General features: G+C 38.4%; 1 protein-coding gene across 2 annotated transcripts in view; it reads right to left on the bottom strand.

Annotated features, from left to right (window-relative positions):
- Positions 1-5038: 5038 nt before the first annotated feature.
- The window catches only part of ZFPM2 (zinc finger protein, FOG family member 2), a 305791-nt gene continuing 285192 nt past the window's right edge, over positions 5039-25637 (bottom strand). For both annotated transcript variants that reach the window (XM_051611559.1, XM_051611558.1), the window contains 3 exons: positions 15858-16064; positions 11687-11911; positions 5039-8518 (listed from right to left, as the gene is read on the bottom strand). In XM_051611559.1, the coding sequence (XP_051467519.1) occupies positions 6027-8518; positions 11687-11911; positions 15858-16064 (2924 nt within the window). In that variant the 3' untranslated portion in view covers positions 5039-6026. The remainder of the gene's footprint in view (positions 8519-11686; positions 11912-15857; positions 16065-25637) is intronic.

The raw sequence follows: 25637 nt of genomic DNA, 5'->3' as shown, positions 1-25637 counted from the left end.
TACCACCCCTGAGGCTCACGCTTCAAACAGGACTGGGAGTGGCACAGCTGCTTTCAACACTGTGTAGGCTGAGGGCTGTGGTTTCTGCAGTCTGCTCTGTATATGCCAATCACAGCTATAGGAGAGAACTTCTGACATGCAGATGTTTCTCTTCTTAAAACAAACAAACAAAAAATTACTAGTGAATGTGAAAAATTCAGCAGAAAACTGTTTTGATTACAGATGTGTTTTCAAACCAGTATCAATACTGGTGGTCCTGGAAAGTGGTTACGTTTACATAGAGCCATCACTTCACATGGGCCTGGCTTCACAGTTTCAGTAAGCACACCTAGAACTGGGGAAGCTGAGATGAAAACTACTTCTGAAGGTGTTTCCAGCTTTATCCAGTCCTATTAATCACATTTGTGGTTTTTATTATTCAGCACCCTATCCAAAAGTTTGAAAAGAAGAACTGTTATTCTTAGCCATAGGCATCTGCAGACAAAACTGAGTGGTATATGAGCTATTGTTTTTTATTATTGATTGCGCTGTGAAAGGTTCCTGACAGGCTGAGATATTTAAGGGAGTCTTGTGAACATTGCAGGGCTGGTGATCTCCATGATCTGGCTCATAAAGCAGGCAGCAGCGGCCTCTCACCACCTCACTGGTAGAGATGACCACCCTCTCCCATACACCAGCTCAGGTGGCTCTTTTCACCTGCCTCCACCCTGAATGAGGCACCTTGATTAGTGTTCAGTGACAGGACAAGGACAATGGTCACAAACTGGAACATAAGAGGTTCAACCTAAAGAAAAGCTTATTTACTGCACTGGGACAGGCTGCCCAGAGAGGTTGTGGAGGCTCCATCTCTGGAGACATTCAAAACCCATCTGGATGCCATCCCGTGCAACATACTCTAGGGGAACCTGCTCTGGCAGGCAGGTTGGACTAGATGATCTCCACAGGTCCCTTCCAATCCTTAATATTCTTTAAAAAGAAAAAAGAACAAAAAACAAATAATTACAAAACGAGCTAAGCTGGCAGGTAGAAAAAATGAATGGATGAGAAATTGAGTAGGTAGGTAGGTAGGCAGGTAGGTAGGTAGGTAGGTAGGTAGGTAGGTAGGTAGGTAGGTAGGTAGGTAGGTAGGTAGGAACAAATAACTTGGCCTGGGACCTGTGCAAAGCAGCTGAGAGAAAAAAGAGAAGAGAGCAGTTTTGCCAGGAGCACATCTAAATTTTGGAAGTGAATGAATGCATCATCACCTTCCATGCACCAAAAGGTGCCAGTTACCTCTGCAATGAGGATTAAACATTTTTTTGCAACAAAGAATTTGTCTAATCACCTCATTCAGCTCCTTCATCTAACTTCTTCATCTAGTTTAGGTTCTTTCCCTCTTTGGACACACACATCTCTCTGTGTATATTTCATGCCTAATGTATGTGTGTGTCTGTATATAGACTAATAAAAACATGTATTTAGAAGCTGAAATTGTCAGAGTTTCCTGTTCACGTTACACAAAAGCCCATTTTGTGCTTCCAGTCACAATTCATTCATCTTGTGCCTCCGTATTACAAAGAAGCTTTAATTATGTGAGAGCAGATTTCCTGCTTACTTCCCTATCCCATGCTCTGTTTCAGTCCATACACAAGTGCCACCAGTATTATTTTAGTTCATTTTGCTGTGGCTCTAAGGGTTCTGGATTCTAAGCACTACCAGTGACCTCGTGAAAGACATCACATGAGAGGACCAGGCATGCTCACAGGCTAACACAGTGGAAGCTTGGGTATCTGACTTTTGTCTATTTTACAACAGGGTCACACACATCTGTTCCGTGCAGTGTCTGTCCTGACAGCTCTCAGCAGCTGTGTCTCTAGCCATGAAGGTGACCTGGAAGATGGAAGAGTAGTGGTTCCCTTCCTCATTGTCAGCCTTGGGGAAAAGGAGACCACTAGGAGCCAGAATCTTTGCACTGGCAATATTAAGCATTTGGGAGTGATCTTCGAAGGGTTTTGTCTCCTCAGTATTTTAGTCTCTCTCAATAGGCCTCCAGGTATGTGCAGTGCTTTTGTAGTGCTGATGCCTTGTAACTGCTGCCTTCTGCAGCCATCATTGTACCCACACTGTACTCTCAAGATTAACAAAGTGCTGATTCCCCTTTTCCTTATCTTCTTTGACCCTCAATAAGATTACCCCACACCACCCTTCTCCCATTGTACTCACCATAGAATTTTCTTTAAGCCAGGTTTTCCAGGCTGTTAAGAACTCCATCTCAACTTCACCTTTTTAGAGTGGATTCCGTTTTGTAGTTTATGCACATGGAAAGAAATTAATTAGCCCATCTCCACCTTGATGTTTTTTCTACATCAGTTTTTTGCCTTCATATGGAGAAATTTTATTTTTTGTATCACAAAACCAGGAAATGTTTTAATGCCTTTTGTTGAGCTATTCATTCCCACTCAGTGTCCCCAAAGATTTATTCACTGACTCCAGGTGGCAGGAATTAGCGGATCCAAACCATTTATCTGAGGTACTCTGCTTCCTGCTGAGTTCCAGGTGTCAAAGATTCACTAAGGGTGGACTCTTTTTGCATAGTTGATTCATAAATAATAAATAAACCTACAAAACCCTAAAAGTAGAACAAGGAAAGAGTCTATATATAAGAGAAGTTTCTAACAATAGGCAGTTTACCTTTTTTGTATCACCTTGAATGAATGCATAAGAATAATCAGAAGAGAATACCAATAATCACTTGGTCCGAAAACAGACTTCAGTACTTTAGTCCTCTGAACAATAGTTATGACTGAGACATAGATTATGTTAAAGCCCTCAGCTGGGGTTAAGGCAGTATTTTGCAGACTGGTTTAAAGACTGGAAAGAAACTTCTGCCTGGCCAAAGTGTTGATACTTAAGCAAATTAAGAAATGGGTGGAATAAAGAAAGTGAAAAATGGAAAATAGTGTGTAAAGTTATGGAAAAACATGGTTCCTGAGCCCAGTTATGTGAGCATATATAGTTATTAAATACTTTTTAACAAATATTTCAGAAAGCAAATGTCAGTAATATTTGCTACCCACCTGGCTAGTGTGAAGTTTTACTTCCAGGGAGAGTGATGGTGTAACTTTGGGGCTTAGCACAACAGAATTCCCAGGTGCCCCAGTGAAGTGAATAAAATGTGTAAAAGGTGTACAAAATTGAGTAACTCTGCACCCTGAGATGAATAGGTTATGCTTGTTTTGAACTTGTAAAAATGTGACTGGTCAACCAAGTAGGGGACTTATAAAGAGAAACTGCTACCAGGTATGTTCATTTGTGTGAAAGGAATTGGACCAGCCAGTGGAAAGGTTATGATGTAGAATGGTAGGCGTTGATTAACCTCTGAAATGTAACAGCATTTACAGACAGAAATGTTTTGGAGAAGGCATTTCCCTTTCAGCACCACTTTTCAGCTAGATATTCCCTTTAACCTTGATATTCTCCTTCACTTTTTCATGATCTAAACACATCCCTAGAGCTCAGCAACTGTAATTTAGTCCACCTGTTTCTTTCTGACCAACGTCACCTCAAAGTTTTTGTCTATGCATGTAGATCTTTTAGAATTAGCTTGTTTCAATCCAGATGTAATCACTTAGTTCTTTTAATTGGTAATCGGTTTTGTTCACAAGGGCATGTAACAATAGGACAAGGGGTAATGGTTTTAAGCTAGAAAAGGGTAGACTGAGGCTAGTCATTAGGGAAAAGTTCTTAAATATGAGAGTGGTGGATCACTGGAACAGGTTGCCTAGAGAGGTGGTGGAAGCTCCATTTCCAGAGACATTCGAAGTCAGGCTTGATGGGGCTCTGAACAATGTGATCTAGTTGAAGAAGTCCCTGCTTATTGTAGGGGGGTTTGGACCCCCTTTAGAGGTCCCTTCCAAACCAATACAATCTATGATTCTATGGTTCTGTATCTTCAAAATACTGTTTACCACCAAAAAAAAGGTCAGAATGTACCACCTACCTCAAATACTGTGGAGTCTTATATTTGTTGGTGTGGTATTTTCTAATAAATATTTTTTGTTTTAAGCTGAAAGAGGGTAGGTTTTTCTCCCTCACCCATCTTATTACCCAAAGTATTTGCTATAGGACCAATTTTGTCTCTACTGATATTAATATCTATTACCTTTGATGAATGTGAGAATTAACACAATTTAAGCACTATTATTCTGTGTTTAAAACCCAGCTAATGACCAGAACAGTTTATTGTTCTTGAAATGTTTATTATTTTTGCTATGGGATCACATGCACTTACATTTATAAAGTAAAGAAAAAGGAAAAATTCAGTTTCAAAGTACACAGGGATGGGATTGCTGAACATCAGTGGTATTGCATGCTCTTGCCTTTGACTCTAACTGGCTGCTTAGCAGAAATACCATCCTTCTATGTGTTTTGTTCTGGGTTGTTTCATTGGCTTCCTTAGGAACTAAGTTAAACAGAACTGTTTATGTGAAGAGTCAGGTCATGGTTTTTCTTTCAAATCTGTAGAAAAAAAATGCATCAACAGGTCACTTTTATGCTATGAATTTTTTTATGCAAACAGTGTATGGGAGACTGAACAATTACAAGTGAAGGGTATTAATTGCACATTAGTTCAGATTTTAATATAAGTTATTGAATAGTATTTCTGTATTGAATTAGTGGAGAAACTGCTGTTTTATTTAAATGAATGCTATTGCTTTCTATAGAAGACCACTGAACACTTTAGGAATCATACCAGAGGTGTTATGAAGGAGATTGTTCCACTGATTCTGACATATAGAGGTTCTGTCAAGAAAGCATGTCTTCCTTAGCTCCAATGAAGAGAACAGCCCTCATGGCTTCAGACCTTCACGTTTTAAGTTTTAGTTCACTAGGTTGTCTTGGACTTAGCTGTACTCATGACCTGTCAGCAAGAACTCCCTCCTTTGCACTCATACTCTATTTGCTTCCACTGAAGAGGGGGCAATGTTATCCTGTTCCTAAGAGCTTCTTTACATTTTGTGAGCTATAAAAAACAAATTTAAAGAAATTGCTGCCAAACTTCTCCGATGATCTGGAATTTTATTCCATCCATATACATGCATAGTAACAACATTTGTTGAGAAATTATTTCTATCAGAAGTAGAACATTATCTTTGTGATCACCAGTTGCAGTATTGCTACTCTTATATTTAAATATATCTTATATATGAATTAGATTCATAATTGCAGCATTGAGTTTAGGATTGTGTTTTAGACTGTGCCTTTCAAAAGATAAAACTGATTGATATGACCTCATTACTTACAATACTGCTTCCAGTAATTTTGTTCATTCTTTATAAAGTATTGCATTTAACAGCAAAGGTTTAAAAATTGAGACAGAGATGCATCAGCGAAAGAAAATACAAGTACTATACAAGAAAAAAAATGGCCATCTTCATTTAACGTACATTTCGGATTAAGAAAGTGGACAGAAACATACTGCTACATACAAATGCAAAGCCTAATGACTAAGGTACTGTATCTGCTAAAATATAACATGCAAACTGAGCCCAATTGTTCAAAAATTGAATTTTTAAGGCGAACTTTACAGCATAGTTGAAACTTCTTTGCAAGTTATATTTTAGCATATACATATATTTGCAACAGCATATAAGAAAAAAAATCAGAATACACAAGTGCTTTTGAAGCTATTTCTAAAATGCTTTTCTGTATTGTTTGTGACTATTTTCTTCAAAATCTACTATACAGTGCAAACCATATGTGCTACACAATAACTATACAATAACATTACAAATGACTTTAATATAAAGTTTTTAAATAAAAAATAACATAACTACAGCTATGAATACTGCTGGTAAAATAAATTAATATTTTTGAAAATGGCACCAATAATACACCTTACTAATGGACTGTAATGAAATTACACCTTTAAGTCTTCAACTCAGCAATAGAGAAATCTCCTGATTGTCCAGATGTAATTCAAACAGCTTTCTTTAGACTGTATGGAACAATATGCTAAACACAGGTACCAAAGGTGACCAATTGTTTCATTTGACATGTTCTGCTGCATGTGACGAGCAATAAAACTTCTTATGAGTTATAAAGTTTGAAAGATTGTTGAACTGGATGTCACACAGTCGGCAATACTTTCCACTGGTTGGGGCCTGGGTAGAACCATTCACACCTTTAGCTATACTAGACAACTGTTCCTCTGCTGTAGGAATTGCTGGAGAGACGTTTTCATTTGCAGTTAAGGGATTCTCAGAGATCCAAGAAGGAGACTTGTGTCCATCTTCATGCGGAGGATTCTGGGAAATGTTCTCTTGCTGTGGGTTTGCAGCAGGTCTTTCCTCCTGTTTTAGTCCCCCATTAACTATTACCATGCCTCGGTTTTTTGGCAATAGTGGAAGAGACTCTTTCTTCTGCACAGCACAACCATTAGAAGGCACCTGGCCTTTAGGAGATTCACGTTCTGTATTTGTGCTTTGATCTAAATCAGTATTATGAATGACGAGAGAACCAGAAATATAATCACTTGGCTTTATTCCATAATATGGAGAAAGCTGATCTGCTCCTTTAGCTTTCTTTATTGCTCCAGGGTAAAGGCATTGTGGAAGAAACAAATGTTTGTTTTCTTCTTTTGTCGCGATAAGCTGGGCTGCTTCACTAAAGACTTTTAGTCCTTGAAGTGTTGCTAAGTGTGTGGAAAATAAGTTTCCATTTGGAGAGGACTGTTTGGAGTTTCCGTTTTTCTCACACTTAATTATATTTCTTTCATAACTGACATCTGGGCTGTTTCTTTCACTTTCTGGGTTTTGAAACACCTTACTGTCGAGCTGTCCCAGGTCATTACGCTGATGGGCAGTGACAGGGCAAAAATTCTGCTTGTGAGCCAGGTAGTTCTCTACCTTGTTAAAACTGATCTTGCATACTGTGCACTCATGGTAGTCCAGCAGCCTTTTGGGAGATGTGGACGTCCTCTCTGATGGGGGTAAGCATTTTTTACTAAGATCTATCGGCACATCCATCTCCAAGCAAGACACAGTGGAGTGGGGAGTATCACACTTTGAAACTGGAACACACTTGTTAATAGCCAGTGATGCTTCCAGATGCTTTGAGACTATTCCTGGAAAGATATCACATCGTGGATGGTAACATTCTCCAAGGCCCTCTGTTGACTCTTGTGTAGATGTACAAGGATTGCCAAGATTAGCCACTTCTAGAAATCGCTGTTGAACTAGTGGTGGCCTTTGCTCTTGCTCAGGTAGGCACATCTCGTACATCTTCCTTCGCTTCCGGGTACGCATTGTTCGCTGCATGGCAGGCACTTTGTTGGAAGCGGACCTCTTCAGTGGGGGATCATGGCGAGTGGCACAGTAATACTGCTTGTGGACCATGTATGTTTCATGTCTACTGAAAGTAATGTTACAGGCTTCACATGTGGTCTTGTTAGGATCACTCTCCCCTTCTACTAAAGGAGCACTGGGATTCTTCACATCAGATGGTTTTCCGTTTATCTTCTCATCACCATTGCTTGCAGCTGACAGCTTCTTAGATTGTGCTGTAAAGTCTTTTTCATGACTTTTATTGTTTGGCCCAATCAGATCTAAAACACTGGAAGAGTTTATGCAAGATGTCTGCAGAAGTTGATTCTCTGGATCTGATGTGTGAGGAGGTGCATTGAGGATGTTTATAGAGCTTTGACCATTACTGGGACTTACAGCTTCTTGCATTTTTTCAGGAACACTGGAAAAATCTGGTGACTTTGCCATCTGCTGCCATCGGCTGCTGCAGTAATGCTTTTTGTGTACCAAGTAGTTGTCCAAATTATTGAAAGTTATGTTACACTCAAAACATGTAGCCCCTTTGGGCATCAAGGGACTGTAAATTACAGGAGGATAATTGCTACTTCCATGCCTCAGTCTTCGATGGACCAGTTCAGACATTTTGGCTAGTATCTCTGAAGCCTGAGGAACCACAGTGATGTCTTGGGGAAAAGCAAACTGGGAAAGAAAAGGTCCCATTGGGAAAGACGGACCAATACTAGGCTGAACTGGAGATGAAGCAAGTCTCGGACTGGAAGGTTCAGATTTTATTTTAGTGTACGAAAAACTTTGCTTATTTGTTGCAGGCTGGGTTTCTGGTCTCTGGTTTGGAACGAAAAGTGGAGCCTTTTTTTCACATTTATCAAGCTCTGTATCAGAACTTGCATCTTTAGTCTGCATGGTCTTTTGGCTCTGAGGAACATCATTTCTGCTCAACAGGTCCGCTGCTGGCGGTAAACCTTCTTCATTTCCACTTGGAGAGTGTTCAATGTCACTTTCTCTCTGAATTTTGTTGCCAGAGACATGTAATTCTTGGTGCTGCAGTAGCTCCCTCTGAGTTTGGAAACCAAAGTGGCAGTGATTGCATCTAAAGGCAGCTTGAGTAAGATGGGAGAACAGGTGCTGATGAAAGTTAATCACTGAGTCTGCAGTGTAAGTACAAACTGTGCATTTCAGACTAGCACCAGGTGGGAGAAATTCTTCCATTTTCACTCCTATAGAAAAAGACAAGAAAAATTCAAAATAAAGTGACCATTTTGTCCTTCATTAAATATACTGGAAAATCAGTTGCACAGAAGGTACAAACACAGTGAGAATAACAAATTTTCTTCTGATGGGATAGTATTAGTCACCCTGAAAATAACTGAATTGGTTCAAAATATCTTTCCTTAAACTGCTAGAGGATATTTCCAGACTTCTGCTCTGCTTTGGAGAGCCTTCGTATCTGCATGCATTTAGCAGAGATGAAGGGAAAGAAAGAACAAGAGAAAGGATAAAAATAGACTGGGCTAAATGAAAATGTCCTAGAAACTACAGTTTTAACTAAAGGAGACATAATGTTCCCCATACAAAATCACTGGAAATTCTGAATGCACAGAAAACACATGAAGGTCAAGAGGCTCAAGGTTGTTCTGTGGCTTGAGGTACCACCCTCCAGAGTGCCTGAAAGCCACAGACAGAGCAGAAGTAGCATTTTGAGCATTATTGATGCTCAGCTCTTGCCTGCATGGGTTAGCTGTAGTGTGGGAACAGGATACAGATCTGTCCTCGTCAGAAAGGACTGATGAGTTTGCGTCCATTGTGAAGGGAGGAGGAGGAGTAAGACACGGCTTCACGTTTTATCTTCCATATATAATGGATATAGGCAGCTACTGCTATATTACAACACCTTGTCCTCATGAAATCACTACAGCTTTCCCTATCAAGAAAAGTACATTCAAAGTCATCTTAGAATCACTGTTGAAACAAAAAAACGTTTCATGGTATTTTGAAACTGAAAATGCTTTAAAAAGAGATAAGATCAAATTTCTCTACTGCAACAACACAGAATCTGATTACCTGTTAGACAATAAAAACTGAGAAAACATTGGTAGGGATGATACGCAGAATCTAAAATGGATGTTTGTTGTGTCAACACACACACACACATACTATGCCTTGGTCACGTAAACTAGGTTCATGGTAGTTGGACAATATAAAGCTGTAAGAATACTGTGGCTCAGTCTGTGCAAAGTCATTCTGTTGTACCTGGAGGTCCTCACTTCACCCCTAACATCAGTGATCCCACAGTTGTGAGTGACATTTGAAATCTGCACTACTCTCAGCCTCAGAGGCCAAAAGGGAACCAAGGGGATCTGCTGCACTGTAAGAAGCACTTGTTCCCTGGCAGGCATTTTTTCACCAGGAGGCCATATGAAGCTTTAGCTCCACCACTCTCATGAGATGGTGTTTCATATGCTTCCACATCATGTGATATAGTCACAGTGGAGCATCTCTACAGACTTTGCATTTCATGCTCCAATGGTGTGGCTCTCCTGCAGCTTCCAATGGGAACAGTGGCAGAAGTTGAAGCAAACACAGCATGAGCTTACAGGGCATTTGGAAAAGGAATGTTTCATTCCGACTGCAGAACCTTTTCTAACTCATCATAATCTGTATGGAAAAATAAAGACTGACAGGATTCAAAATAGAGCAAGAAGGATTGAAATTACTGGTTTATGACTAAAAAGAAGGGGAAGGCCTGAGTTTTAGTCTCTGATCTTAGGAATACCTAAATATCCTTACTGGAAATTCAGCAGGATCTCAGAACTTTGTCTTTCAAGGAATACAGATGCTTATCTCTAGACTGCAAGAAGACACGGTCACTCACAGCTCACAGCTGAAAACCCTTTCTACACCTAAGTCGACTGTATGTCACTAAATGGAAAGAGCTGAAGCAACCTTTTTACACAGTGGCTAAGATTTCAGAATTTTCCTCTGCTGGGGAGAAATGAATTTGTTATCTTCCAAGTATGCCTGGTTTTAATTACTAGGCTGTAAGACATGCTGGCCTGCATTCACCTGCTCATGTTGAAGCTGTTCCTGCTGTTCCTCTGGTTCACTGAACAGTGAAATATTTGCTAGGCTGGAGACAGAAAATGGCATTAGCCTGATATTCGGAGCTAGGATCTGGAATTTCAAAAAGATCTGACCTCTAAACGAATGGTTAAGTGTTGTCTGTGTTGTCTACGTAGTTTTTCACTCAGGACCCTTTTAGTCCTGTTCTGAGAGGTAACAAACTCCTCCAAAGCAACATGATGCTATCTAGATTTGTAACTGCTGCCCAAGTATCAGAAGAACATTTTTCACTTCACCAAGTCTACAGAGTAGATTCCCACCCCCCAGGAGTTTTATATTGCAGCTGAAGAAGGCTTTCTTCTGTAAATAAAGCACGTATCAGTGTCCTTCAGACTCCATCCACATAACAGGAGCATTGGGAACACCTGTAGGGCCCTTGCTCCCTTCCAGACACAACTCTGTGCTAGACAGTCAACACACCCATAACCTAACACTGCAGTCTCTTATTTCTAGGTTTTCTCTGCTACTGAAAACTCTAGTGCAGGATGTTCTGCAAACTCATAACTTGTGCTTCCAGCCCTAATTCCAAACATATTCAAACAGCACAGTCAAAGGACTTTCAGGGACTGAGATAAGATTCCTGCTGAGTTCTAGCTTTTTAATGTGAAGAATTTTTCAATAACACTCTCTGTATATCTAGTATTATAATTTTAACAACATGGAGAAAGAAAATACTATTCTCAGTTTATAAGGAGGCAAAGAATATTGTTATGAAACAGAAAGTTTTTATGAAACAAGTGTCCTGGGAAAAGCACACAGAGTTCTTCTGGACCTTGGGATCCTTAAAGCCTCCTCTCAAAGAAGCCTACTCTAGGGCCTCAAGATGTTATTTCAGAAAGACTTGCTCTCTGATGGTGTATATTACTCTGCTGAGCATCAAAACAGGGTAGGCAGAGATTGTAGTCTAGCAGACTCATGTTTGGTGGATGGAATTCTGCAGTAATTGATTGAATCTCATAGAGACCAAGAGCAGCAAACTGTGTCTGGATTTGTAAGCATACCTCCATCAGTAAAGAAATGCTGCCTACATGTGTGTATACACACATTAAGAGAGAGACAGCATTCAGTAGATAAGATAAATGACACTGGTTACCTGGGAGAGGTGATGGGTGTAGTACACAGGTTGGAAAATGTTGACAGTAGTAGTATCTACACCAAATACTTGTATATATTTGGAGACACACTGATCAGCTGAATGTCCATAGTGAATAATTTTTCAAAAAGCTAAACCTAGAAGGTGAGACAGGTATATATACGGTACTTACCACTGTGAGAATTCAGGTGCATTTCCAGAGCTCTCGCATTAGAAAAACTTTTGGTGCACTGTGGAAAGGGGCAGACACTGGATATCTGCTGAGCACTATCTTCATTCTCCTCTGGCAGCTGAGGCCCGTCTCTTTGCCTCCCACTGCAGTAATACATGAGATGGGCCTGCAGGTTCCGTTCGCTTCGATACCAAATGCCACAGGATTTGCAAGGGAATATGTCCTCTACAAGCAAATATAACCAGGTGTAGGTTAGCCACAGTGCACTAAGTGCCAACCAATTAACACAGCTGGATTAATTCCCCTCACTTTCCCATTAAATGCATGCTTATTTAATAAAATATTGAAAACAGAGCCATGGGTTTATTAAAATGTCACTTGCTGGTGAGAGACCGAACGTGAGAGACAATTGTTTCTTTCAAAAGGAGATTTAAAAAATAGTTGCTAAAAAAAAAGCTAGACGTTTTTGGCCTGCAATTATCTATGGAAAAAAAAATAAATTGTTTGTTGAGAATATGCAATAATAATTCAATAAATAATCTGTATTTCCAGTACATCACTACTCAATAAGTGACATCCTTCAATTGTGCTTTTTCTTCTGTGTACACAAGTCTTTCCAGCATCAGGCCTTAGAAATTGTAAGTGCCAATTGCAGCTTATTCTGAAGTCTGTATGTTTTCAGAATGTTTATGCAGTTAATACTGTAAAATCCTGTTGCTCTGATATCCAAGAGGCCAGACTAGACTATGTTTCCATAAGATACTACAGTGTTGAACGTAATGTTATACTAAGCAGCATGTTTATTTCCTTGGTCCCTGTGTTTCCTAATATTAGAAGTTAAAATTTCCAATGAACTTTTGTCCTCTTGCATTTGGTAAATTGTTACTGTTCCACTTTTCACTATGCAAAAGGGATATTTGCTAAGAATAATGTAATTTTTCACTGTCTTCTATCCCAAAGGGGCAGCACCCTCTCTGAGGGGAAGACAAAGGAGAGGTTGCACAGAGTGTTTGCCAGCAGCAGAGGGAGTAGATACTTTGATCATGTACTGAAGGCTGTATACTTTACTCGTATGAAGAGTAATAATGAATACTGTGTATTTACACAAAATGGACAGATATTTGGTTGTTAATATCCTGTCAGAAGGATACCTACACAGCACATGTTGTGTATCTGTCGCAGAAGGACAAAAGACCTGTTTGATCTCTTTGAAAGCTGAACTTGTCATCCTATCAGTAGGAACAGGAAAGAAATCCCAGTCCTCTAGGGTACATTACCCTAGTACATTTAACAGTGACAGGGTCCAGAATAGAGAACTGGAACTTCTTGTTTATGTTGTTAGATCACAAGAACTGTCCCTTCCACACTTTTCAGCTAAGTTAAATAACACACTCACCATTCCTGCATACAGTTCAGAAGTAACCATTGGATTAGGATCTTTCCCTGCAACTGATTTGGACACTTCTTGCCTGTTTATGTGACCAACAGAGGATAAAGCTATGAGTGCAGCCAGACTGTGCCAGCTGAACTCAGCATGAGAGAAGGGGCAATTGCAGTCAGCATCCAAACACATCTTGGTAACTGAGTCTTGAAGAATGGTTGGCTGCTCTGAAATATATGGCACACATAGCCAATGATGTAATTCATTATAATTAGTGACAATTTATGTTTAATTTCAAATACTGACATGTTTAGGACAACTACTCTGTTCCAATTTTTATGGGCAAACAAAGCTGAAGACTCCAACCCACTGAAATCAATTAGTCTTTTACTTTTTAAATACCTACAAATACGGACAACATTTATATTGCTTAGTTTGCTTCTCTGACTGTATATGCTTGTCTATTTTTCTGCTCATTAATTTGCATAATTTTTCTTTTTCCCCACTACCAGTTTCTATTTTTTCCTTAGCTGCCGAATAATTGTGCATGAATTTAAGACCCAAAACCATTTAAAAATTGAACAGTTAGTATTTCAGTATATTCCACTATTAAAGCACTACTGATACAACTTGCATAATTTGAAATGTCCATCTCATATGAAAGCTGACGTTTCAGCATTTCTTTTTGGCTTCAAATGGGTTAAAAAAGGTGAACTGTTGATGTTTCCACAGAAGGAAAGTCCAAAAGGAAATTCTGATATGGGCAACATGTCCTATTTGAATTAATTTGATAGCATTCCATCACAGAATTGAACTTTCTGATTATTTTAATGATTTTTACTTCCAGCCATCTTTATTTCCTTCAGGTTAGATGGCCTGGAGAGTCCAGTTATGCTCCAGTTATGCATGGTGAATATGTGACTCCATTACATGCCATGCAGAGGAACGCATTTGAGGAATTTTGCAGAGTGAGAGGATGGAATTCCAGGGAGATCAATGTAACAGGATGGGATCTGAAACTATTACTCCTTTAAAGAAATGTAAAATAAATAAAGACTACCTGCAGTTAATGTTTTAATTATTAAAAAAACCAAACAAACCAATTTGTTTCAATGGATACTTTTCAAAACTTTCAATGGACCAATTCAGGAAATGAAACATCAAAGGTCAAGCTGAATGAGGCAAAGGTGTTATTTCTGCAAGAGGCAGTGCTTGCAGCAAAGGTGCTTCCAGAAATTTGATGCTGTAGAAATCTGATTAATTTGCCAAAGCTGACAGTTGGCCTCGTGTAGATTTGCACAAATAGACACCCTCAGCTGAAACAGGGTGTAAATGAGTCTTTGCCTTTTAGGCTCAGTAATCCTTTCCCTGGTGGCCTCCTTGCAGCTGTTGGTCATAAAACGCTGGTCTGTCCTAACTATGGTAACTTGGTGGTCCATTTTAGAAGCTTGTGACACATTCTTTTGGAAGGGCCCTGCACAATGCTAATTGCTAGTTCTGTGAACAGGTGTGTCAGCTCACAGCAGCCCCACTGCTGGGGTAAAACTGAATGTGCTTAGCTAAAGGACTTGAGTTTGCTGTCAACTCAGTCTCTGGAAGGGAGGACTTGGATGACTTGAACATTTTAAGTTCAATCTTTTAAAACAGGCTAATATAAACATGCTACTATTAAGATTGTTTACACAGAAAATAAGCAACAACTGAAAAAAAAAAAAAAGGAAAGCATGGAATGAGATTAATTACCACAGATATTTTAAATAGTCCTGTCTGAAGAGCTTGAAGATGGTGTGACTGTTTAAGACACAGTGTCATTTGGTGTGAGTCTTGAGTGGAAGATCATGTGCTTGCATGTGCATTTGCACCTGAAATACTGTGTTCAGTAGTTCAGTACACCTTATTACAATGCTTACAAACCTTGGGGAGCAGGGGAAAGTGCACAAACATGGGGTCTAAATGGAAATGCTTGCAAAGAGCTGAGAGATAAGGATGTGCAATAGGTCCAAGTGGTGTCTGAGGAGGATCATGGTAACAGCTAACATATTTGTAAAGTACTTAGAGAGGATGATGAGGAAATAGGGCTGTATAAAGGTAAAAACCAGTAGTAAGTTGAAGAAATAAAATTTAATTATATATTTATTATATATTTAGTTTTCCAGTTCAGAGACAGACTTATCATGTACTCATGTCCCTCCTCTCTAAGGACAGCACTTAATTACATGCTGTACTTTGTTCGTGACAGGGTCTGTTGATGCCCAGAGGATGTAAAAACATTCTTGGGTAGCCACATTGAATGGAGATACTACAATAATTCAGTGTTGCTATAAGGCATGACCTCCGTCACTTTTTGAAACAGCCATGGAAGAAATCTGTTCTTTCTTTCTATTGAGTATTATGAATTTTTACCAGAAGCTGCAGCTGTAAGCAACAAGCTTACTTGAGCAGCAGAGGCTGGACTTTGTGAGCTAACAGGCCTATCTTATCTGCTTTTTTAACTGTTCTGATCATATTGCCTCTGGGAGCAGATCACAGAAGCTCTACTCGAAGGCAGGTCGGATACTCTGGTGAGGCTCTTGCAGAGCCCAGCCACCAAACCAATCTTCCTCCTCTTTTTATCTCTATGAGTTCATCTGAGATGATGGGGGAACAAAAGCAGGCTTCAATCTGTGGGTTTGAGTTGTGTGGTTTCTGTGGTCTTGAATTCACTATCACTGTATTAGCTCTTCATATGTGCCACAAAGTACTGCTGTTTTAAAAAAAAAAACACACCAGAGAATAGTATTAATCACTTACTGTTCACAATAGCCGTGGGCAAAATAGATGCCATTGCAGCTTGTTGAGGGAGCAGTTGTATGGAGTCCAGCAGGCGTGCAGGATACATCCCTTCTGTGAGAGTCATCTGACTAGCAGCTTGCAGCCTTGAGTCAAAATCTACAACAAAGGCAATCAGCTCTTCACCCTCTGAGATGGCCTTGGTCGTGGTACACCAAAGCTGCCCTCCTACAGGAAATATAAAAGCAGAAAGATTTAATTGAAGATATCAGATTCCAGTATTTAAAACTTCAGTGCCGTATCTTCACACTCTTTTTAAAAATTTTTATGGCTTGTTCAAGGTAAAGAGGCAAATGATTTTTACTTTCACTGTCTTCATTCTGTCAACATAGGAATTTTTAATGTATAACAATTTTGGGATACTTTTCCTAACTATTTGCAGCATGAATATTCATTTTAATTTGCCATTTTGTCTCCTAAAATGTCAGCATCATGAAAATCAAATATAGGTGAAAATGTTGTATATAGCATTTTTATTATAATTACTTTTCATCAAACTTCCTGTATATTTTTTCCTATGTGCAATTTTGCTTTATTTTGAACATCAAATCACAGCACAATAAAACCAAACAGCTGCAAAAAAGAAATCAGATTTCCCCTTAAGGGTGTTCTTCCCATCCCTTCTGTTTGCCACCTCTTACTCTACAAAATCTTCCCTTATGTAATATTCTTCGTAACATGACTGCTTTATCTCTGCTTACACTGACTGAACTTCCTGAAAAGAAGATATGCCAAAGATCTGTTTCATAAAGGCTTATTCAAATAAAGGTTTGTTTAAAAGGGGGGAGGTGGAAGAACTTTCATCAAACAGAAAGATACACTATAGCTCTGTGCCGCAAATGTCACGTGTAGTGCATTAAAAAGAAAATTAACTATGCGAGTACATCTACTAATGTATTTGAATGTGATAGTGAATGCTCATTTATTTAACATGTTTAGACAGCCAAAGCACTTATATTGTGTTATCTACACTCTCAGGCCTAGATACATATCCAATACAGTTATGCCTGAAATAACGTTGCATACTTTATATGTTCTAAAGCTTTTTTTTTGCTCAGGTTTTGTATATATAGAAAAAGCTATATGTTGTATTCATTAGGCAAGCAAAAACTGTACTCATTTTGATAAGTAATATTGCTGTGTTTATCTTTCGGCATAACTGCCTTTTCAACTGCACTTCATTTTTTTCCCCTCAAAGAGATTATAGTTTTAAAACAACTTGTTGCAAAAATCTGGTAGAGGAGATAACAACAGTGTATGATATGCCACAGCTAAATGGAAGAATTAGGACATTGTTTTAGAGAAATCTTGGACAATTAATTAAACCAGTCTATTAGCTTTCAAAGATGAGCAAACAAAACAGCATCAGTGACAACGTGTTTCAGTGGAAAAATAAAGCTAAGCTTCCAGACCTCAAAGTGGTGTAAAAGTTTCAAAGCAAGAAAAGCGTATTTGTATTCACCCTTCGGTAATACAGCAGTTGAAGGTGGCTCCACAGTTTGCAAACAATTTACTGTGACGGGACCATGCACACTAAGGTTTACTATCCTCCAGAATCACAGCATTAAATGGTGCAAATCTGAGTCATTTCCTCTAGACAATAAGAAGATGAAATGTGAAGATAGTTCCATAAATGTCTACAAATGTGACATGCTAATGCCAAAGCAGGAATTCAAACATTTGAAGAGCACAGTCTGACTTATTGCCTGATATAAGTCAGGAATAAACATACAGAAGCCTTCAGAGTTAAACTGGTATAAAACCTGTTCAAGAAAGATCCAGGCTGAGTTCCTGAAGTGTACTTAAGTAGCCTTGTAGATAAAAATATATGACACACACATGGCAAATTGAGAACCTGAAACTGGGCACTCTCACTGCAAACACCTTACAGTTCATTTTGTGGGAAGGACAGGGCTTCCATTATTAACATGCACTTCCGTTTTATTTATATACAGAAGGTATCATAATCAACTAACACATTTTAGTATATTTTATTATAGAGTAAGAGCTCTTTCTAGACCATGTTATTCACTGGCTTTCTTAATAAAATAAAAATTCAGAAGAACCAACTACTTTCTCTATCCCAGCTTTTCACATGCTGTATACTTGGTGGGGAGAGGGGTAAAGAAAGTGTAGTTGATTACTGGGTCTCCAGCTGCAATCAGTCTGGATCAGCTAAAAGGCTGACTCAGATTCCTGGTGTTAGAGCTCCTCAGGGTGTTGACTCATGTCCAGCAGCAGATTAAACTCACACAGCTGAAGCAAGCAGCGACCTCGGCTGCCTGCTCCGCCCAGCTCCTGGAGGCTGTCACACCTACAGCAGCCACAGCTGAGTGCCATGTGTGACAGCTTTGGAAGCTCAACAATCTCTTGGCTTACTGAAGGAAATCAGAAGTACAGATGTTTAATCCACTGCTGGATTTGAGTACAAACCTTCAGCCCAGCAGGATTCAGATCCAAGAATTACACTGTTACTTTGTTTTCTTACATCCCACTCTACAGAAAAGTGATAATGACATATACATCCATGTTTTTATAAGCACATTATATTTTGTCAAGTTAAATCCCTGCATGACCCCCCGAATGATACATTCTTCCAGATCCTGGAAATGCAGTATACCACCTCTGCAGCAACAGTTACCCACAGGGACAGGACATGGTACAGTCCCCTCTTGTCCCTTTCTATGCTTGCTTGCTTGCATGCACTAAGACAATAAATAGCTGCTCTTTCTTCCCCTTAATGCAGTAAATGCAAATGGTGGCCTTCATGCACAGCAGGAAAGCAGTGAAAGAGAAGCCTCCTTGAGCCTTCTACCACACATTTAGGGAAATGATGTGTAGAGAACCCAGCAAAGGCTTCCAAATTGAATAGGCAGTTCTAATCATGACTATCATATGAATTATTACGCTGTCTAGACACCCTTGCCAGGGACTGGGGCTTCCTTACAGGTGGTGGTTACAAAACAGGAAAAAAATTCTTGCTTCCCACAAACACTTCTACAAGCTAAGACACAACTGACACATACACAGTAATTTCTCAGGAGCACATCTTTTCATAAAACAAAGGACAGTGTTAATAACAGATTTTTCAAGAGCATAATAGAGTTTTGCCTAGTACTTGTTGCAATGGAGAAGAAGACAGGAAGACATTTGCCTGAAATATTTGCAAAGACATGAAGACTTCATAAGGAAACACAAAGGCCTGTTAATTATGAGATAAAGTTCTAAGCTGGCTAGAAATTTTTTAACCAATGGTTCCTTTTGTATGAGAGAGCTTGTGGGGATGAAATGGTTCTAACAAAATTTTACCAAGCCAATTTTCTTAATCCTAAGACAGACACAGTCATCAGAAGAGGACTGGTGATTTTGGACCTCTTCTTGCCTAGAATGAGTGCACTGGTCATCCATTTATACTGAAAAGGGTCTTACTCATTTTACATGGTGGGTTAAGAAAAGTCATACTCTTGTTCCAGTGCAGAAGGGAAGTTTGTGAAATACTGCAAGGCCTTGTAACATTGGAAAGATGTTTTCTCTGCAAGTCTAGTTCTGAGTCTGAAATTGAAAATAAACTTCTTGAGCCTGCAATATACTTTTTCACATCTATAGTTAAACAAAAAGCACCATATAAAATAGATACAAATTAAGCAGAGTAAGAGAATAAAAAACTCCACAAACATGTATTTATTTGAGCTCTTCTTCTAGTTCATTTTGCAAGGAATTAGAAATGCTCACTGAATCACTGAAAGTTCGGAAAGTTAAAGAATATAACGTTGAGCAAAGCAGAGAAAAAAAAACATTACATTCCACTTGCATTGGCATGAGTTCTTTATCAAATGGATCAGGCACTGAATCAGCTTCCTGACACCTTCAGAGTTTCCACCAAATGGAAAGGTTATTTTAGGATTCTCCTCTGTGTCTGCATTTTTCACCACAAATATTTCCGCTGCTTGAAAAAATCCAGCACCATTAAATTAATAAATAAATGACAAACCAAAACAAAACAGCAAACCAGCTTTCTAGGCAAAGGAAGAAGTAAGGTCTTGGTGTCTCTGAAAAACTGTGGACTTACTGTTCTTTGTAATGTTTATGATCAAGATTCTTGTGCAAACAGATCTGGTTCCTAACAGGAAGCTTATAAATCATACTCATAATTGCTGTCAAAACTGCAGTGGAGTGTAGTGCAAGTTTCGATAGTAAAGAATAGAGTCACAGTTCAAACTTGATTACATTTTGGAAATTCATGCTGCTCTTACAAGAATCAGTGGTCTTAAATATCTTCTTCTCCTGCCAAATTTTTCACTTGCACTTTTTATTATTTATGAAATCAGTGTCTGCACAATGTCATACAGACCTCTGCTGATAAACTCTAATTAAGATTAAGACAAGCCTTTTGGAAAGGATCCCATCATTAGCAAACATGATAAACACAAAAATACTCCCTACTTGTCAACCAGGAGCAATTCAGTAACCTAACAGTATTATCTGTTGCTAGGCTACAGAGCTGACAAAGCTTCAATTATATTGTATGGCCATACCTATAGAATACTGTATAAGCAAAATGTATCTAATATAAAAGCATTTAACTTCATGCATGCTATCTGTAATTCATGACTTCTTTCAATGGCAAAAACCAGGTTAATAATTACATAGCATGCTGGAAAAATCTCAGCGATGTGTCATGTTTGCACAATTTTTTCTAATTTATCTCTGTGATTGACAGACATTTGCTTTGTAAAAATAATAAAATGCAAGCAATGGAATGCTGTAAACCACAAGCGCAACTACATCTGGGCTCATCAAGATATGGAACCACACTCAGTATAAAAAATATATAGTAAATTGAACCAATTAAATCATATTTAGATGCAGTAATACTCTATCTTATCTATTCAGAACAAAGAGTACTGTGTTGGTAGATATGCATGCAAATACAAAACTTTTTTTAATGTAGGACCAACATATAAAATACAAGGGAAACATGCTTTTCTTTTTTTGAAACAGCCCTTCATTTTCCCTCTAAATTTGCAGGTTTTTTTTGAAACAATGTGACCACTACTATCCTATTTGGAATCAGCAATTTGCTCTGAAGATTTAAGTAAAGCAATGGCCCTTCACTCATTCTGGTTCTCAGAGCCCTACAACAATCCCAGGGAAGACACAGTCCTCAGCACTGTGAGCCTTCTGATGGAGGGCTTCTTTTTTTTCCACTTTTTTTTTTGTAGATCTTAAGGAGTCACTGTTTGGGATCTGTAGGTCACAGACTGAAAAAAAATAAAATAAATTAAATTTAAGGGTAGACTCCCCTCTATTAACTTCACTGGGAGAAAAGAGCTTAAAAATGGATGGAATCATAAAGTTTCTTGATTTATAGTGTTGTTTTTAGGAAAAGTGACTTAAGAAAGCCAGTAGCTAAAAAGATTTCTATTGCATAAAGCTGTTTCACGGAAGGAAGCACAGCTATGTTTTCACAGATGAAGCAGTATAATGATATAAACACATATTCAAAGGCAATCTGAGTTTCCCTGTCTTTAGTAACAGCTGGTTTTCCTTTCTGAACCATTTTACTGTAGTTTTTTGACCCAAAAATGGCATACAGCTTTCACAGAAGTTTAGGAAATCAATGGCAATTTCTATTAAACCCAGTCTTCTGTGCCAATAATTTCAGGACTACTTTTGTGTAGCAAAATTTATGCTTACTGGATTTGATTGTGTTGCTGCACCAACATAATAGCCCATTTCCTGTACATACATCTTTTTTGCAAGAAGGGTCAAAAGACTATCAGAATGTATTTAAACAACAGACTGTTACTCAGCGATTTCCAGGCACTGTCATCTGAAATAAAACTTCCTCTCCAAATGAAATATTCTGATTTGTAAAATAGATGATTTTTAGTAATGGTAATGGAGGTTGGAGTTAATTTATTATCTTCCCTCCTTTGTTGCACAGGTTAAGCATTTAAGGAGAATTTGCGCCTCACAATAGGATGGGATCTTCATATTTGGGTTCCTTCTGCTCCTCACCCATGGGGTTGTGACAACTCAGCGTAATGAATGCACAGCACAAGTAACTGGGCAGATCTCTAATTTTTGACATGAACAAAGTACATATATCTATATGTAGACACATTGTTTAATAAAAAAATATAATTAATTAAAATCCAATACTGTTGAAATTTTTGACAGTAGAGTGGTACAAGGAACAGAACTTATAAATTATGTGTGCCCCTTCTTTGAAAAATGCTTTGGAGGTTTCTTTGTGCATTGGCAAATACAGTAGGAATATGAGGTATTGTGTGGATCCTCCTGCACAGCACCTGATAAAAGAATAAAGAGCTGTGACATATTCTTAAAACAATAGAGGAATTAAAGAGAAACAATGGGCCAGCTGCTTCATTAATACAATCAAAAGAGAGCCCAGCACAGAGGAGTCCAGATAATTAAGCACTACTCTTTTAGACCTTCTTTTCTATAATAAAATTGCTAAAAATTTATTAACTACTTCATAGTTGTTAGGGAGATCTATGTACTTGTTTATTTAGGTTGATTATGCCTTTTCAGTATTCTACAACATGCCAACTCATGGTTCATACAAGTTTTTGAATAAAATAATGTAAGAATAAGTGATACAGATCTGTGGTATATGCAGCAATAAATCAAAAGCATTTTGTGTGCAGTCTTTCTAGTTACTAAATAACTCTTCACATTTTTCACATGTGTAAACAAAAAATATATTTTGCACAGTATTTTTGCCATCCATGTATTTTAATGCCAGGGCTTTGACCGTCTCATCGTGAAGTGTCTCAGAAACACCTCTGAAAATTCAGACTTTTCAAACTCTCAGAAAAAAAAAGAAAAAAAAAAATAGTACTACATGAAGATTAATGAGATTATTTCCTAGCATCTTCTATCATTTTTGCTTGTTTACTGATCAAAAGAGATTGCTAAAAGATACTTGACCTTTAGTTTTATCTAAACTATTGCATATTATAAGCCTGCAGTGTATTGACTGCGGGAAAAGTAAAACCTATTACACTCTATAAAATTAGACCAATTCAGTAGACAAACCATATCAGTTGCCACTTTCAATATTACCTTTTGTTCATCATAAAATGTGGTGCCTGCTTCATTTTTACCTCACTGAAAACACAGCAAAAATTAAAAGAATCACAACAACGATATTTTTCAGAACAAAACACTAGAAGCTTAAAGGCACCAGCCAAACCGAAGAAGGTGGCTTTAAAATCCCTTCATTTTGAGATATAAAATGTCTGACCAGAAACAGGAGAGAAAAATACTCCTTTAGAATATAGCTCTTACTTCTGCACCTGAGTCAACCTGAGCTTTGGGCCTGACTTCAGTTTAGTCATACACTGACAGTTGATAATGCTTTTACCTGAATAGGTGATTTTATAGTTAAAACTGCCAGGTATTATATACCTGATAAAGAGAAAAATAAAAATATTAAAGAAACTTGTCAGTTCTAGGGAAGTGAACCACCGAACTGGCATCCCTGTGTAATGGGTAGGTCTCTCCCTTGCTGCAGTATGACTACCACTAACATCACGATCTGTACTGCAGCAGCTCTTAATACTGCAAAAATCTTGATGAGCTGAACCTCAACCAAAGCACATTGTTTCTCAAGAGCAAGGAGTATAACAAATACTAAGATTTGACGTCTTATTTTTTCCACTGTTGTCTGCCTGCTTTTTGTTAGTTTGCGGATTTCTATGTGTTTCCTCCAATTAAATATCAGGGTATAACACTCAACAGAGTTCTGTAGGGTAAAGAAGCAAAATATATTAGCATTCAGAAAATATTCACAGGAAAATAATGTGGTAATTTTATTTGCCATTTCCCCCCCTGATAGAGCTGTCACAGCTTATTTACCACAGGGGGAGACAGTTAAACCCATATCCTTAGAAGTTCTATGCATTTAAGAGGCTTATATATCTCTTCTGGGACCCTCGTTCAAATCCTGGGCTAATCAGAGTGAATACATATCTTTCTATTAGATGGCTCTAAAAAGTCTTAGGTGATATCAGTTCCTGGTGGACGACAGTCCACAGTGTAAAACTATTAAATGTTTGGCACAAATGGCAACACTTATGGAATGAAGCTGAAAACTGTAATATCCTCCCACATCACAAGAAGTTAAGTCTGCTGCTCAGAGGTTGAAATTAAAGCCTGCCTTAAATGATAAACCTGTTATATCTGCTTAATTCAGCATAAACTTGAACAAGGAAGTCAAAGGAGTTCTTTTATAAGTTTAGCCATTTTTGCCTTTTCCCCCTCTTTCTGAATTCTTTTGTCTTGAGTGCCACACCTTTTTTACATTTGAATTGGGTCTCACTTGAGTGCTATTTCAGAATTTACTAGTCCTTCAAAAAGGAAATTATAAACAGCTTGAAAAAATTATAAACCCTTCCTGATATTGCCCATGTTGTACTCCCATCAACACTGCAAAGGAGCTAGGACTTACTGTCAGAAGCAAACTTGTCTACCTTTCCACTTTTTACAGGATCAGTGAACAGGGACTGTCCAAACAGCTTCCCAGTAGGCATTCCCAGGGGACCCCTTCTGCTTCCCCCAGCTTTTGTGGATGCACTAAGTTTCAGAGAGATTGAAAGAAAATGGACCAATGAAACCAAATATTCTGAAGCAGGGCATTGGATACACACATTCCTACAATCCCTGGTTCCCTAACAGCACAGCTGTGAGGTGACCTTTCTTAGCCTTACAAACACAGCCATGCCTGTGGATTGTCTTTTCAGCGTTATTTTGTGAGACTGGAGTGTATGAAAAAAGGAGGTGATTAAATGAGACAATAGATATGCTTTAATGGCACCTTTCTTACAGAGAAAGCAGAGTACTCTACATCTTATCAATGGATTTTCTGCTGTCTTGTACCTGCTACTGTAGGGCTCATTTCTTGCCCCTGGGCAAACGCAGAGTGAATGGCAAAGGCACCTGAGCGGAAGGAAGGATTATTTAGAGGGAGCTGGATTGATAGGTTGCATTTGTAAAAGAAACAAACAAATTAAATAGAAGGACAAGTGGGGGAAGTTCTAGAATGGCAAAACCACAACAAGAAATAAATATCGGCTATGAGACCTGGTTGCTTACTCAATACATGGGCCACACTCCAGGAAAAGCACATGGCTGTGGAGAAACAAAAGCCATCTTTTATAATGAACATAAGCTGTAGCATTTAGTTGTGCACACTGTAACCCTGAGAAAATACTTGTTATTGTTGCTAGTTATCTTGGACCTTTCCTCACATTAACGTACAGCTCACAGGTTGAAACTCAAGAACTAGTTTACCTCAGCTATTAACACCCATGGAAGGAAAGCAGAACTTCCTGATTCAGAAAGAAAATCTTGCTCCCACTTAAGCCATTAGAATGTTACATTGGCAGCAGGGGAAACAAGACTGTGACAAATCAGTGGCTCTCTTACTAAACAAACAACTAATTAAAAGGCATTTAACATAGATTTGCATGTTTAATATGTTTTAAAATACAAATGTCATAGAAGCTACAAGAAGCACACAACTCAGAGTCTTTTATATTTAAAATGCAACTTACAAAACCCCCAATATTACCCACACAAGAAAACCTGCACCAAAACCCCAGATTTCCTCCAGATGTGTTAAACATCAGGTATTGTAGATCTGCCTTTAGTGGTAGAAGCTACAAGTAAAAACAACTGAAAACTTGCAACAATCAAAAGCATTTCCACCTT

This window comes from Apus apus, chromosome 2 (genome assembly GCF_020740795.1).
Source record: "Apus apus isolate bApuApu2 chromosome 2, bApuApu2.pri.cur, whole genome shotgun sequence".
In the NCBI taxonomy this organism is placed as follows: domain Eukaryota; kingdom Metazoa; phylum Chordata; class Aves; order Apodiformes; family Apodidae; genus Apus; species Apus apus.
Note: the sequence above shows the minus strand (reverse complement) of the source record. Positions and strands in the feature narration are given on the sequence as shown.